This window comes from Hyla sarda, chromosome 12, assembly GCF_029499605.1.
Source record: "Hyla sarda isolate aHylSar1 chromosome 12, aHylSar1.hap1, whole genome shotgun sequence".
Lineage (NCBI taxonomy): Eukaryota > Metazoa > Chordata > Amphibia > Anura > Hylidae > Hyla > Hyla sarda.
The window spans coordinates 21,519,286-21,534,589 of NC_079200.1; the positions used below are offsets into that span (position 1 = coordinate 21,519,286).

Consider the following 15,304-nt stretch of genomic DNA (forward strand, 5'->3'; position numbering starts at 1 on the left):
TCCTATCTATCTATCTCATATCATATCTATCTATCTCCTATCTATCTTATATCTATCTATCTATCTCATATCTCTCTTATATCTATCTATCTCATATCTATCTATCTACCTCATATCTATCTATCTATCTCATATCTATCTATCTCATATCTATCTATCTCATCTATCTATCTCATATCTATCTCATATCTATCTATCTCATATCTATCTATCTCATATCTATCTATCTCATATCTATCTATCTCATATCATATCTATCTATCTCCTATCTATCTATCTCATATCATATCTATCTATCTCCTATCTATCTTATATCTATCTATCTATCTCATATCTCTCTTATATCTATCTATCTCATATCTATCTATCTACCTCATATCTATCTATCTATCTCATATCTATCTATCTCATATCTATCTATCTCATCTATCTATCTCGTATCTATCTATCTCGTATCTATCTATCTTTGTATCTATCTATCTCGTATCTATCTATCTCGTATCTATCTAGCTCGTATCTATCTAGCTCGTATCTATCTAGCTCGTATCTATCTAGCTCGTATCTATCTAGCTCGTATCTATCTAGCTCGTATCTATCTAGCTCGTATCTATCTAGCTCGTATCTATCTAGCTCGTATCTATCTAGCTCGTATCTATCTAGCTCGTATCTATCTATCTAGCTCGTATCTATCTATCTAGCTCGTATCTATCTATCTATCTAGCTCGTATCTATCTAATATTCTTGGTCTATACAGAAGTGATTATGGGTCTTTGACATTTTTCATTTTGAATATTGTCGTCATATTTGCGAATATCGTCACCATCTATCTATCTATCTAATGTTAGTGACGATATTTGTGAATATCCGCTCTCCAGTCTAATACAGTAAATAATATAGGAGCCTTCTATAGACCACAAGCCGGAAGCAGGGAGGGATGAGATCACTGTGATGTGTTCTGTGGGGGAAAAAAAAATTACAATTATGGGTAATTGAGAATATATAGCGCTATATTCGCCATATTCGCGAAGATAAATATTCGATTTGCGAATATTCCCGCTCAACACAATTGTAGAACAGTGCTTCCCAACCAGGGTGTCTCCAGCTGTGGCTAAACTACAACTCCCAGCACTCCCGGGCAGACGTTGGCTGTAGAATGTAATGTAATTATGAGCAGCCAGGAGCACAGACAATGGTCGGCTTGTATTCCTATATACCAGCTGAATTGAAAATATAATTAATAATAAAAAAAAAAATATTATTGTGCACAGTGCTGCACTATAGTAAATTTTCATCAAACAAAACAATTACGCTAAAATCTATATGGCCATTATACAGCCATAGCAGTTGCAAACGACCTGTTTGATACAGTAAAGAAACTTTGCTTGTCATAGTGTGGTGTTGTCACATTGTATACTACATATATATATATATATATATATATATATATATATATATATATATTTAAAAAATAAGCAGCACATCAAGAAAAATGAAGGTCTGTAGGCAGGGTGCACGCATGCTGGAGCCACGGTCCTCTGGTTCCTTGGTAATAACAGTAGTAATATGCAGCACACCGAAATGTCATGCACAGTGCTTTATTCCATGTGGTACAAAAGCGACGTTTCGCCGGCCTCACGCCAGCATTCTTGAGAATGCTGGCTTGAGGCCGGCGAAACGTCGCTTTTGTACCACATGGAATAAAGCACTGTGCATGACATTTCGGTGTGCTGCATATTACTACTGTTATATATATATATATATATATCATTAATTGCCCTCACATTTTGCCTATGGAATACATCTTTTGCCCAGAAATAAAATGGTCTCAATGTAAAACCATTTTGCTCTGCAATATCATGGTGTGAACACCAGAGGGCAATGGTGTGCCTGAAATATCTTGGCCCCCTAGCTACCATCATCTGTAATTGCACATAGAGCATTACAAGTCTATGTTTGTTTGTAATTCTCTAACTTATTGAGATGACCCCACATGTGCGCGACTCGTTGAAATACAGTTATCAGTGGAGCTCATTCAGCAGCAAGCAGAGATCTTATGAAAGTATAAAATTGAAGATAATTTTATAGTCCTTTGTTTGCCAAAACCTGATTATTACTATTATAATTATTTGTAATTATAATTATATTAATTTTATTTATTATTATTATATATATATATATATATATATATATATATATATATATATATATATTTTTTTTTTTTTTTTTTTGTTATGGGTTAAACACCAGTGTTTCCCAACCAGGGTGCCTCCAGCTGTTGCAAAACTACAACTTCCAGCATGCCCGGACAGCCTTTGGCTGTCCGGGCATGCTGGAAATTGTAGTTTTGCAACAGCTGGAGGCACCCTGGTTGGGAAACACTGGTTTACAGTGCAACTTTTTGTTAACCCTTTCTTTTTCCCCGTCCAGATGTGTGCACCAGTGGGAACGTCCCGGAGGTGGAGATCATCAGCCTGCTGCAGGAGCAGCTCCCGCACTACACCCTGCGGGCCGACACCATGTTCGGCTATGAACACGATGACTGGCTGCACACCCCTCTGCTCCCAGCAGATTTGCCTCTGCGCCTCACCCCTGAGCAGATAGAGGAAACCTTAAAGTATTTCCGTAAGTCGACTTTCGATTGGGGATATTCCCATTTAAAAAAGACCTATCAACAGGGAAAAAAGGGGTGTAAATAAGCCCATGGCAAGATAGTCATCATATCTACGGGCGTATCAGGAATCCGCATCTATGTGCTTATTTTACACCCACTTTAAAGGGGTACTCCACAGGAAAACATTTTTTCCTTAAATCAACTGGTGCCAGAAAGTGAAACAGATTTGAAAATTACTTCTATTTCAAAATCTTAAAGGGGTACTCCGGTGGAAACCTTTTTTTTTTCTTTCTTTTTTTAAATCAACTGGTGCCATAAAGTTAAACAGATTTGTATATTACTTCTATTAAAAAATCTTCCAGTACTCATCAGCTGCTGAATACTACAGAGGAAATTATTTTCTTTTTGGAACACAGAGTTCTCTTCTGACATCACAAGCACAGTGCTCTCTGCTGACATCTCTGTTCATTTTAGGAACTGTCCAGAGCAGCATATGTTTGCTATGGGGATTTTCTCCTTCACTGGACAGTTCTTAAAAGGGACAGAGATGTCAGCAGAGAGCACTGTGCTCGTGATGTCAGCAGAGAGCTCTGTGTTCAAAAAAAGAAAATAATATCCTCTGTAGTATTCAGCAGCTAATAAGTACTGGATTTTTTTTTTTATAGAAGTAATTTACAAATCGGTTTAACTTTATGGCACCAGTTAAAAAAAAAAACAAAGAAAAAAACTAATGTTTTCCACCGGAGTACCCCTTTAATCCTTTCAGTACTTATCAGCTGCTGTATGCTCCATAGGAAGTTATTTTCTTTTTGAATTTCCTTTCTGTCTGGCCGCAGTGCTCTCTGCTGACACCTCTGTCCATTTTAGGAACTGTCCAGAGCAGGAGCAAATCCCCATAGCAAACCTCTCCTGCTCCAGACAGTTTCCTAAAATGGACAGAGGTGTCAGCAGAGAGCACTGCGGTCAGACAGAAAGGAAATTCAAAAAGAGAAGAACTTCCTGTGGAGCATACAGTAGCTGATAAGTACTGGAAGGATTAAGATTTTTAAATAGAAGTAATTTACAAATCTGTTTTAACTTTCTGGCACCAGTTGATTTAAAACATTTTTTTTTCCAGGGGAGTACCCCTTTTAAGAACAGGTAGAAAATGCGATCAATACAAAGGCTGGCCGCATGAGATTTTAACCCTTGGGACAAATTGGCAGACAATCCAATGTGTGGCTGGCAGCTCCTCAACAGCAGATATCAGGGGACAGAAGGATCTGGCAGTAGATATTCTACCACAAGAGGTTTCTGGCAGCAACCTATTACTCTCTGTCTATTGAGTGTACCTGCACGCTTTCCTGAGCTGAGCAGCGTCGCCACCTTTCTTGCAACAAAATACCGGCCATGCTAATTTGCATAATTATTTATATATGCGTGACATCACAGGATACACATACATGGAGGAAATTTTGTCCTATTCTGACCCCTATAACTTTTTCATTTCTCCTTATACGGTCTGTATGGTGGCTCATTTTTTGTGCCCCAATCTGTTGTTTTTAACAATATCATTTTTGTTTTCATGTGGCTTTTTTCTTTTTTTATTAAATTCGCGAGTTGCAGTTAGTAACTAACTACAACTCCCAGCATGCCCTGATACAGCCTGTGGCTCAGCAGCTGCCCCAAACGAAAACTACAACTCCCAGCATGTTGGACTATATAGAAGTATATAGTATAGGTCAGTGTTTTCCAACCAGTGGTGCCTCCAGCTGTTGCAAAACTACAACTCCCAGCATGTTGGACTATATAGTAGTATACGTCAGTGTTTTCCAACCAGGGGTGCCTCCAGCTGTTGCAAAACAACAACGTCCAGCATGTTGGACTATATATAGTATATAGTATAGGTGAATGTTTCCCAACCAGGGGGGCCTCCAGCTATTGCAAAACTACAACTCCCAGCATGTTGGACTATATAGTAGTATGTAGTATAGGTCAGTGTTTTCCAACCAGGGGTGCCTCCAGTTGTTGCAAAACAACAACTCCCAGCATGTTGGACTATATATAGTATAGGTGAATGTTTCCCAACCAGGGGTACCTCCAGCTGTTGCAAAACTACAACTCCCAGCATGTTGGACTATATAGTAGTATAGGTCAGTGTTTTCCAACCAGGGGTGCCTCCAGCTGTTGCAAAACTACAACTCCCAGCATGTTGGACTATATAGTAGTATGTAGTATAGGTCAGTGTTTTCCAACCAGGGGTGCCTCCAGCTGTTGCAAAACAACAACGCCCAGCATGTTGGACTATATATAATATAGGTGAATGTTTCCCAACCAGGGGTACCTCCAGCTGTTGCAAAACTACAACTCCCAGCATGCCCGGACAGCCGTTGGCTGTCCGGGCATACTGGGAGTTGCAGTTTTGCAACAGCTGAAGGCTCTCTGGTTGGGAAACACTGGTATAGTATATGGTGTGACATTCCGGGAGTTGGAGGATTGTTCGGATAAATGCCGGCCAGGTGGCAACCCAGCTCTCCCAGGGATCAGCTCGGCGCTGGGTTCTCTGGGGTGTGAGATTTTGTTGCAGAACAAGATAATAATAAACCCGGTGCAGGCGGAGGACAGAGTCGCATATGAAAGGATCCCACAATCCCTCGCTCCCTGCCTCGTGGCTACACAAACTTTTGTCATGTTAAAATGTGAGGTCTGATCTGGATCCCTCCCCTCTCCTCGCCCTCGGGGATTGTCCTCCATTGGTGATGTGCTGCCTGTCACATCCGCAGCTCAGAACTCGAGGGGCAGGACCGGGAAATCCAGACTGTCACTCAGGAATCCAGACAAACATCTCCTCAGCACAACAATAAGAGGCGGACAGGGAGCGCAGCTCCTGAGCACGACAACGCAGCGCGTGGGGGAGATTTATCAAAACCTGTGCAGGGGAAGAGTGGTGCAGTTGCCCATAGCAACCAATCAGATCGCTTCTTTCATTTTTAACAAGGCCTCTGCAGAATGAAAGAAGCGATCTGATTGGTTGCTATGGGCAACTGTGGGGGAGATTTATCAAAACCTGTTCCTAGGAAAAGTTGCTGAGTTGCCCATAGCAACCAATCAGATCGCTGCTTTCATTCTGCAGAGGCCTTGTTAAAAATGAAAGAAGCGATCTGATTGGTTGCTATGGGCAACTCCGCAACTTTACCTCTGGACAGGTTTCGATAAATCTCCCCCAGTGGTTTTACAGATCCTCGTTCTGGATCGGACGTCACCACAAGTCCTGCTATATGGTGGCAGCCCCCCTAAAAGTAATGTTTCTAAGGGGACGTTCACATTGAGGAATTGGCGAGGAATTCTCGTTTAAAAATTCTGCAGCGGAATTTCCGTTTTTTTTTCTTTTCGCACGGAATTTGCGTGGCATTTGCGCAGAATTGAGGTGGAATTCCTTGCGGAAATATAGGAGGATACAGTTTTTTTTTTTTGTTTTTTGCTGGACGACAACCACCAATTAGAATTTCCCTTTTTTATTTTTTTTATTTATTTATTTAGTTTTCTCTTTGCGCTGAATTTTGGTGCGAATTTCACGTGGGCTGAAAAAAAAAATTTAACCCCTTAAGGACACAGCCCATTTTCACCTCTAGGACGCAGCCCTTTTTTGCACATCTGACCACTGTCACTTTAAACATTAATAACTCTGGAATGCTTTTACTTATGAATCTGATTCCGAGATTGTTTTTTCGTGACATATTCTACTTTAACATAGTGGTAAATTTTTGTGGTAACTTGCATCCTTTCTTGGTGAAAAATCCCAAAATTTGATGAAAAAATTGAAAATTTTGCATTTTTCTAACTTTGAAGCTCTCTGTTTGTAAGGAAAATTGATATTCCAAATATTATTTTTTTTGGATTCACATATACAATATGTCTACTTTATATTTTAATCATAAAATTGACATGTTTTTACTTTTGGAAGACACCAGAGGGCTTCAAAGTTCAGCAGCAATTTTACAATTTTTCACAAAATTTTCAAACTCGCTATTTTTCATGGACCAGTTCAGGTTTGAAGTGGATTTGAAGGGTCTTCATATTAGAAATACCCCATAAATGACCCCATTACAAAAACTGCACCCCCCAAAGTATTCAAAATGACATTCAGTAAGTGTTTTAACCCTTTAGGTGTTTCACGGTAAAAGCAGCAAAGTGAAGGAGAAAATTCAAAATCTTCATTTTTTACACTTGCATGTTCTTGTAGACCCAATTTTTGAATTTTTACAAGGGGTAAAAGGATAAAATTTATAATTGAATTTGTAGCCCAATTTCTCTCGAGTAAGCACATACCTCATATGTCTATGTAAAGTGTTCGGCGGGCGCAGTAGAGGGCTCAGAAGCGAAGGAGCGACAAGGGGATTTTGGAGAGTACGTTTTTCTGAAATGGTTTTTTCGGGGCATGTTGCATTTAGGAAGCCCCTATGGTGCCAAAACAGCAAATAAAAAAAACATGGCATACCATTTTGGAAACTAGACCCCTTGAGGAACGTAAAAAGGAATTAAGTGAGCCTTAATACCCCACAGGTGTTTCATGACTTTTGCATATGTAAAAAAAAAAAAAAAAAAATTTCACTAAAATGTGTGTTTCCCCCCAAATTTCACATTTTTGCAAGGGTTAATAGCAGAAAATACCCCCCAAAATTTGTAACCCCATCTCTTCTGAGTATGGAGGTACCCCATAAGTTGACCTGAAGTGCATTACGGGCGAACTACAATGCTCAGAAGAGAAGGAGTCATATTTGGCTTTTTGAGAGCAAATTTTGCTCGGGGGGCATGTCGCATTTAGGAAGCCCCTATGGTGCCAGGACAGCAAAAAAAAACGACATGGCATACCATTTTGGAAACTAGACTCCTTGAGGAACGTAACAAGGAATAAAGTGAACCTTAATACCCCACAGGTGTTTCACGACTTTTGCATATGTAAAAAAAATAATTTTTTTTTACCAAAAATGCTTGATTTAGCAAAAATTTAACATTTTTAAAAAAGGTAATAGCAGAAAATACCCCCCAACATTTGAAGCCCAATTTCTCCCGATTCAGAAGACACCCAATATGGGGATGAAAAGTGCTCTGCTGGCGCACTACAGGTCTCAGAAGAGAAGGAGTCACATTTGGCTTTTTGGAAGCAAATTTTGCTCTGGGGGCATGCCGCATTTAGGAAGCACCTATGGTGCCAGGACAGAAAAAAAAAACACATGGCATACCATTTTGGAAACTAGACCCCTTGGGGAACGTAACAAGGGGTAAAGTGAACCTTAATACCCCACAGGTGTTTCACGACTTTTGCATATGTAAAAAAAAAATATTTTTTTTACACTAAAATGCTTGTTTTCCCCCAAATTTTACATTTTTACAAGGGATAATAGCAGAAAATACCCCCCAAAATTTGTAACCCCATCTCTTCTGAGTATGGAAATACCCAATAAGTGGACGTGAAGTGCACTGGGGGCGAACTACAATGCTCAGAAGAGAAGGAGCATCATTGAGCTTTTGGAGAGAGAATTTGGCCATGTGCATTTCCAAAGCCCCCCGTGGTGCCAGAACAGTGGACCCCCCACATGTGACCCCATTTTTAAAACTACACCCCTCACGGAAGGTAATAAGGGGTGCAGGGAGAATTTACACCCCACTGGCATTTGACGTATCTTTGGAACAGTGGGCTGTGTAAATTAAAAATTTTATTTTTCATTTTCACAGACCCCTGTTTCAAAGATCTGTCAGACACCTGTGGGGTGTAAATGCTCACTGTACCCCTTGTTACATTCCGTGAGGGGTGTAGTTTCCAAAATGGGGTCACATGTGGGTATTTATTGTTTTGCACTTATGTCAGAACCACTGTAAAATCAGCCACCCCTGTGCAAATCACCAATTTAGACCTCAAATTTACATGGTGCACTCTCCCTTCTGAGCCTTGTTGTGCGTCCCCAGAACACTTTGCGCCCACATATGGGGTATCTCCTTCCTCAGGAGAAATTGCGTTACAAACTTTGGAGGCTTTTTTTCTTTTACCGCTTGTGAAATTTTAAAGTATGGGGCAACACCAGTATGTTAGTGTACAAAAATGTTTTTTTTTTTTTACACTAACATGCTGGTGTAGACCCCAACTTTACCTTTTCATAAGGGGTAAAAGGAGAAAAAGCCCCCCAAAATTTGTTAGGCAATTTCTCCCGAGTACGGCGATACCCCATATGTGGCCCTAAACTGTTGCCTTGAAATACGCCAGGGCTCCAAAGTGAGAGCGCCATGTGCATTTGAGGCCCAAATTAGGGATTTGCATAGGGGTGGACATAGGGGCATTCTAAGCCAGTGATTCCCAAACAGGGTGCCTCCAGCTGTTGCTAAACTCCCAGCATGCTTGGACAGACTGATCACGGCATCTATGGGGTTAATGCTGCCGGGACCGGCGCGATCGCGGCCCCGGCAGCTGCGGTGGGACTCCGGCTGTGATTGACAGCTGAGTCCCACCCGCGATCTCCTGCGCTGCCCGCGGCAGAGCAGGAGATCGCTTGGACGTATGCATACGTCCATTTGCGCGAACGTGTAATTCGCCTGGACGTATGCATACGTCCAATAGCGGGAAGGGGTTAATTAATTTCTATGGGACAAAGACGCGGATTCCGCATGAAGAAGAACATGTTCATTCTTCATGCGGAACGAAATTCAGTGACGGAATTCCGCTAGCGGTTACTTTCTTCCGTCACAAAATAGGGGATAGGGGGATCAGTTTTTCAGGACTGGAGTACTCCTTTAAGTTTTCCCATCTTGGAGACATTAACGTTCCTGGGCCGCTCCCTCCGCCATTGTGTGTGCACAGGGTAAAGAACTACTATATTATATATGTGTCAATATAAAGGTAGGAACCAACCCGACACTTAGTGATAAATTGTATTGTAGGCGACAGAAAGCGAAATGTTTACTCCAATCTATTTCTTAAACATCCCCCCCCCCCCCCAACTCAAAGGCTGCAAGAGAGGGGTAGTAGCAGGGCCGGCTCTACCTATAGGCAAAATAGTTCCTTCTTAATGGGGGCGCCGTTCTGCCCTCCGCAAGAGAGTTATTCCTCCAGGTCCTGACAGCCACTAAGCTGTCACCCCAGTAGTAAGGAGATTACATGAGGAGGAGGTTTCTTACAGTGTGTCGCCCTAGTAGAAAGGTAATTACATGAGGAGGGGGTTTGTTACAGTGTGTCACCCCAGTAGTAAGGAGATTACATGAGGAGGAGGTTTGTTACAGTGTGTCACCCCAGTAGTAAGGAGGAGGTTTGTTACAGTGTGTCACCCCAGTAGTAAGATGGGGCTAGTCAAGGGGGCGGTTAAATTAGCTTTTCCCTACGGTGGCAAAAATCCTTGCACCCTTCCTTGGTAGGAGGATCCTGTAGTGCAGTGATCTCGAGTCTGTGGCTCCCTAGTGGTTGCAAAACTACATCTCCCAGCATGTCTCCAGTAATATCATGTTAGGAGTTATAGTTTTGCCATCCCAGTAGAGCCACAGGTTCTAAAGCATTGTTCTAGTGCAGTGTTTCCCAACCAGTGTGCCTCCAGCTGTTGCAAAACCACAACTTCCAGCATGCCAGTCATGCTGTGAATTGTAGTTTTGCACCAGCTGGAGGCACACTGGTTGTATGTACATATGGGATTATACAGGTTGGATCCGATTACTTGTCACTATTTCTTATGGGTGCTTCGCAAAAAAACCTGTCCGTATAATGAAAACGCGGGAAACCGCGCCGCAGGCACGAAACGTGTGTGTTATGTAGACACAAGACTTCATATCTAATCTGTTATTTATCTTCCCATCGATTTTACTGAGAACTCGCACCTGCCCCACATTCACGTTCCATTGACAACAAGTACAAAGTTCACTCATCTGAGGAGACGGTTTCCTTCGCCCTCCTTGTTGTGATAAGGAACGAGGAGTGTGAGGAGTGTGCGGCTCTCGTTCTATGGTCGTAACCTCCCGCTGAGCGTAAACACCTGGACGCCCCATCCCCCATAACCCTGGGGTACAAAGGAACTGTTCCTTTAATTCTGAACATAACATAAGACTTCACCAGTGGTCACCTAACCAGACCTGAGAAGACCATTACAGTGGAGTGTCATGGTGGCACCATAAGTATTTTACTTGCTTTGTTTTTGGATAGGGGATAAGATGTCTAGGGGCGGAGTACCCCTTTAAGCACAATGATATTGAACTGCAATACCAGACATAACCAACTAACAAGAGTGGTGCTGTTTTGTTTTAAGAATGCAATGTGTCTTCTAGATGTCAATGTCTATCTAAACCAGTGGTCTTAAACTGTGGCCCTGTAGATGCTGCAAAACTTCAACTCCCAGCATGCCCGGACAGCCAACGGCTTAAAGGGGTACTTAAAGGGGTACTCCGCCCCTAGACATCTTATCCCCTATCCAAAGGATAGGGGATAAAATGTCTGATCGTGGTGGGGGGGGGGGGGCGGCCGCTGGGAACCCCCTCGATCTCTCCAGCAGCACCCCCTGTCATCTGCTGCACGGAGGGGGCTTCGCTCTGTGCCTTATGATGGGCGATACAGGGGCCGGATTATAGTGACATCATGGCCCGCCCCCCTCAATACAAGTCTATGGGATTGGGCTTGACGGCCCGCCACGCCTCCTACAATATACTTCCATTGAGGGGGCGGGCTATGATGTTACGAGGGGGGCGAGGCCATGACATCACAATACTCCGGCCACTGTATCGCCCCCGTCATCAAGCACGGAGTGAAGTCCTGATGACAGGGGGTGCTGCAGGAGAGATCAAGGGGGTTCCCAGCAGCGGGCCCCCCGTGATCAGATATCCTTTGGATAGGGGATAAGATGCCTAGGGGCAGAGTACCCCTTTAAAGGGGTACTCCGGTGGAAAACATTTTTATTTTATTTTATTTTCAAAACAACTGGTTCCAGAAAGATAAACCAGTTTGTAAATTACTTGTATTAAAAAATCCAGTACTTATCAGTTGCTGTATACTACAAAGGAAGTTGAGTTGTTTCTTTCAGTCTGACCACAGTGCTCTCTGCTGACACCTCTGTCCATGTCAGTAACTGTCCAGAATACGGGCAAATTCCCATAGCAAACCTTTCCTGCTCCGGACAGTTCTTGACATGAACAGAGGTGTCAGCAGAGAGCACTGCTCAGACTGCAAAGAACTGCACAACTTCCTCTGGAGCATACAGTAGCTGATAAGTACTGGTGGAAGGAGTGAGATTTTTTTGTATAAGTAATTTACAAATCTGTTTAACTTTCTGGAACCAGTTGATTAAAAAAAAAAAAAAAAAAAAAAAAAAAAGTGTTTTCCACTAGGGGACCCCTTTAAGGGTGGTGCTCTTTAGGGAAATTAAGTAGGCTCTGTCATCACTTTCATGCTGCCTGGACCAAAGGTCATTAGGTCAGTCCCCGGCAGCTTCTTCCTACCTCACCGCCTTTTATTGTTAGATCTTTTCCTTTTTGGGTATAGGGTCAAATCTAATAATCAAGGCTGGTGGGGCAGGTAGAAGCCATTTGGGACCACCCTGATGACTTATGGTTCAGGCAGCATGAAAGTGATATGTTCCCTTTAACTTTTTTTTTAAAGAGGTTGTCCTGTCCTGATCTGACATTATGCGTTGAGAGCCTGCAGCACTTCAGGCAGTACAATTGCTAAAACATCCATCTGATACTTAGCAAGTATCGTGCATGTGTCCTATACGGACCACATGCACGATACTTGGTGAGTGTTGGATGAATACTACAACTACATCCATCGCACAACTGCATCTGTCAACACCTGTTGTCCAGGGAACAATATGGTGACACGGGGTGGTGTTGGTGGAAATACCTGATCACTTTGTGACGCCAGGGCATAGTTATCCTATACACGGTCCAAGGTTGGAGACAGCTTCTCCTGGGCCAGACACAGGGAGTAAATGAACACAACAACAACAGGTTATGGATAACTGTCATTACTGAGCTGGTGCAGATTGTAATACACATACTGCTGGCCGGTGTGAGAGTGCAGCGTAACCCCTTGGGAGCCCTGTTGCCTTATTGAGAATTGTGGTGCTTATACCAAACAGATTTATACTGACTTGTGAGACAGAAGATTGAGTCCTGGTTGCTAGGGTCCTGTCAAGGTACTGAAGACTGATCTGCTGAGGCATGAATTTCCTCCTTGCAGGATGAGCAGTTGACAGATTAGATTTGCAGTAGGCCTCTCCTCAGAGCACACGACACACAGCACACCTGAACCACACTATAGCTCAGGAGCCACTAGACTGAACAATGTCCAGCACTGGACTGACTAACTCATCCCCCACACCTCACTATACAGGGGAGACTTTTGGGGTTCTCATTGGCAGGCAGGGTCACATGGGGTTCACTGCTCACAATTAAAGGCACAGTAACAAGAAAACATATATACAAAATGTATTTATAAAAATATGTTATCTGGCATTATAACTCTGGTGGGCCCAACACCTTGTGCTGCCGAGCTGCCCGAGACAGTCCAAAGCCAGAGGACAGCTATTGGTGCTGGGACACCACAACAATACTAAGTGTCTAAACACAGGGGGTCCGACAGTTGGGACCCCCCCCCCCATGATCTTCTGTACCTTTAGATATGAGCAGGAGCGACGTCTCCTCTCAGCCAATCACCGGCTGAAACAGGACTCCACGATCAGATACTTATTCCCTAGCCTGTGAATAGGAGATAAGTTTAGTTCCCTTGATGACCCATTAAAGGGGTACTCTCGTGGAAAACTTTTTTTTTTTTAATCAACTGGTGCCAGAAAGTTAAACAGATTTGTAAATTGTAAGGTATAGAAAAACGGAGCAACTCACCACACCGACCCAGGTATTCTTTGCAGGTGATACTTTATTCCAGAATTATCACCACAGGAGACAAGCAGGGGAGAGGATACCCCCATGTCCTGATCTACTCTCCCCTGCTTGTCTCCCGTGGTTATAATTCTGGAATAAAGTTTCACCTGCAAAGAATACCTGGGTCGGTGTGGTGGGTTGCTCCGTTTTTCTATACCTTCTAAGCACATGTTTTGAATGCATACGTAGAGCACCACTGAAATCCCACCAGCAGCTGTAAGGGAAGACACAGTATACTGAGTACAGATCATATTCCTTTAGTGCTATTCAGCAGGTGGTGCCGGGTCTCTCTTTATTTGTATGGATTTGTAAATTACTTCTAGTAAAAAATCTTAATCCTTCCAGCACTTTTTAGGGGTTATATACTACAGAGGAAATGCTTTACTTTTTAGATTTCTCGGATGTCTTGATCACAGTGCTCTCTGCTGACCTCTGCTGTCCATTTTAGGAACTGTCCTAAGCTGTTTGCTATGTTTTTTTTTTTTTCCTGCTCTGGACAGTTCCTAAAATGGACAGCAGAGGTCAGCAGAGAGCACTGTGGTCATGACATCAGAGAAATCTAAAAAGTAAAGCATTTCCTCTGTAGTATACAGCCCCTAAAAAGTACTGGAAGGATTTAGATTTTTAAATAGAAGTAATTTACAAATCTGTTTAACTTCCTGGCACCAGTTGATTTAAAAAAAAATAAAATAAATAAGTTTTCCACGGTAGTACCCCTTTAAGTATAATTTAGAGGCTCCACATTTTTATTAGGATCCTCTTTTCTCCACTTCCTTTATATACTATAATAATTGAATAGCATTTTCTGTATGTATGGTGTTTTTTTATTTTTTATTTTCTATTTGTATAACTTGCAAAACTTAATTTTTAATTTTTGAATAAAAAATAAAATAAAAAAAAAGGACCTTAGGATCTGACAGTCATCTCCATATAAGAGTTGGCTTCGAGGTGTTGCAGGGTTAAAAATGTATTTTTTGATAATTTATACAGTAATGGGAATGGCTGCTTTACATGACCAGAGTTTGTGTAGCCACGAGGCAGGGAGTGTGGGATTATGGGACCTTTTTCACAGGCAGATCTGTACTTGTCTGATGTTCTCGTTCTGCAAAGCTTCAGGGTATAGAGCTGCGTTCATACAGTGACAATCCCCCTTTAAGTTCAGTCAAGTAAAAGAACAAGAAAACCATTAAACTAATGTTCTGAAAGTGCATCAGCTATTTCGTATAATGCATTAACTACCCTATCCAAATGGGTAAACTGGACCTGCTCAGAAGCTGTAAATAGTGCATCGCAATTAAAGTGGTACTCTGCTGCCCAGTTTGGAACAAACTGTTTCAGATCCTGGAGCCGGCGCCGGAAGCTCGTGACTTGATAGCCCTGCCCCCTCATGTCACGCCCCACCCCCCTCGATGCAAGTCTATGGGAGGGGGTGTGACAGCTGGGGCTATGACATCACGAGCTGCTGGCTCCAGTGGTCGGAACAGTTTGTTCCAAACGATGAGCAGCGGAGTACCCCTTTAAAGGAATCCTCAGTGTTAGGCTCAGACATCGGAATGTCAGCACGGAAAATCTCTATGCAGACATTCTGTAGACTGTGGGCACCAGCCTAATATGCCGGCACTAGGACCACATGGGAAAGCGCCGTCTCCTAGACAGCTATGCATTCCGTGCAGAGTCCGCAGAAAGAATGAACAGGTTCATTCTTTGTGCGGATATGGAATTCGGAATTTCTGGCAGCGTTTCCGGCGCGGAAATTCCACCGTGTGCACAGCACAGTAGAATCCTATTGAATTCAGCGGGACTCTG

At 42.6% G+C, this 15,304-nt stretch overlaps 1 protein-coding gene and 1 long non-coding RNA gene across 6 annotated transcripts in view; one reads left to right on the plus strand and one right to left on the minus strand.

Moving 5' to 3' along the window:
* Positions 1-15,304, minus strand: part of LOC130297076 (uncharacterized) — an 85,303-nt gene that overhangs the window by 66,640 nt on the left and 3,359 nt on the right. For both annotated transcript variants that reach the window (XR_008849385.1, XR_008849384.1), the window contains exons 2-3: positions 13,231-13,315; positions 12,459-12,524 (exon numbers count right to left, since the gene is read on the minus strand). This is a non-coding gene — a long non-coding RNA (uncharacterized LOC130297076). The remainder of the gene's footprint in view (positions 1-12,458; positions 12,525-13,230; positions 13,316-15,304) is intronic.
* LOC130297073 (trafficking kinesin-binding protein 1-like) overlaps positions 1-15,304 on the plus strand; it is a 107,401-nt gene that overhangs the window by 25,974 nt on the left and 66,123 nt on the right. For all 4 annotated transcript variants that reach the window (XR_008849382.1, XM_056549305.1, XM_056549309.1 and 1 more), the window contains exon 3: positions 2,428-2,622. Coding sequence is in view for 3 of the 4 variants with exons in the window: in XM_056549305.1 (XP_056405280.1) it covers positions 2,428-2,622 (195 nt within the window). In the remaining variant the exon portion in view is untranslated. The remainder of the gene's footprint in view (positions 1-2,427; positions 2,623-15,304) is intronic.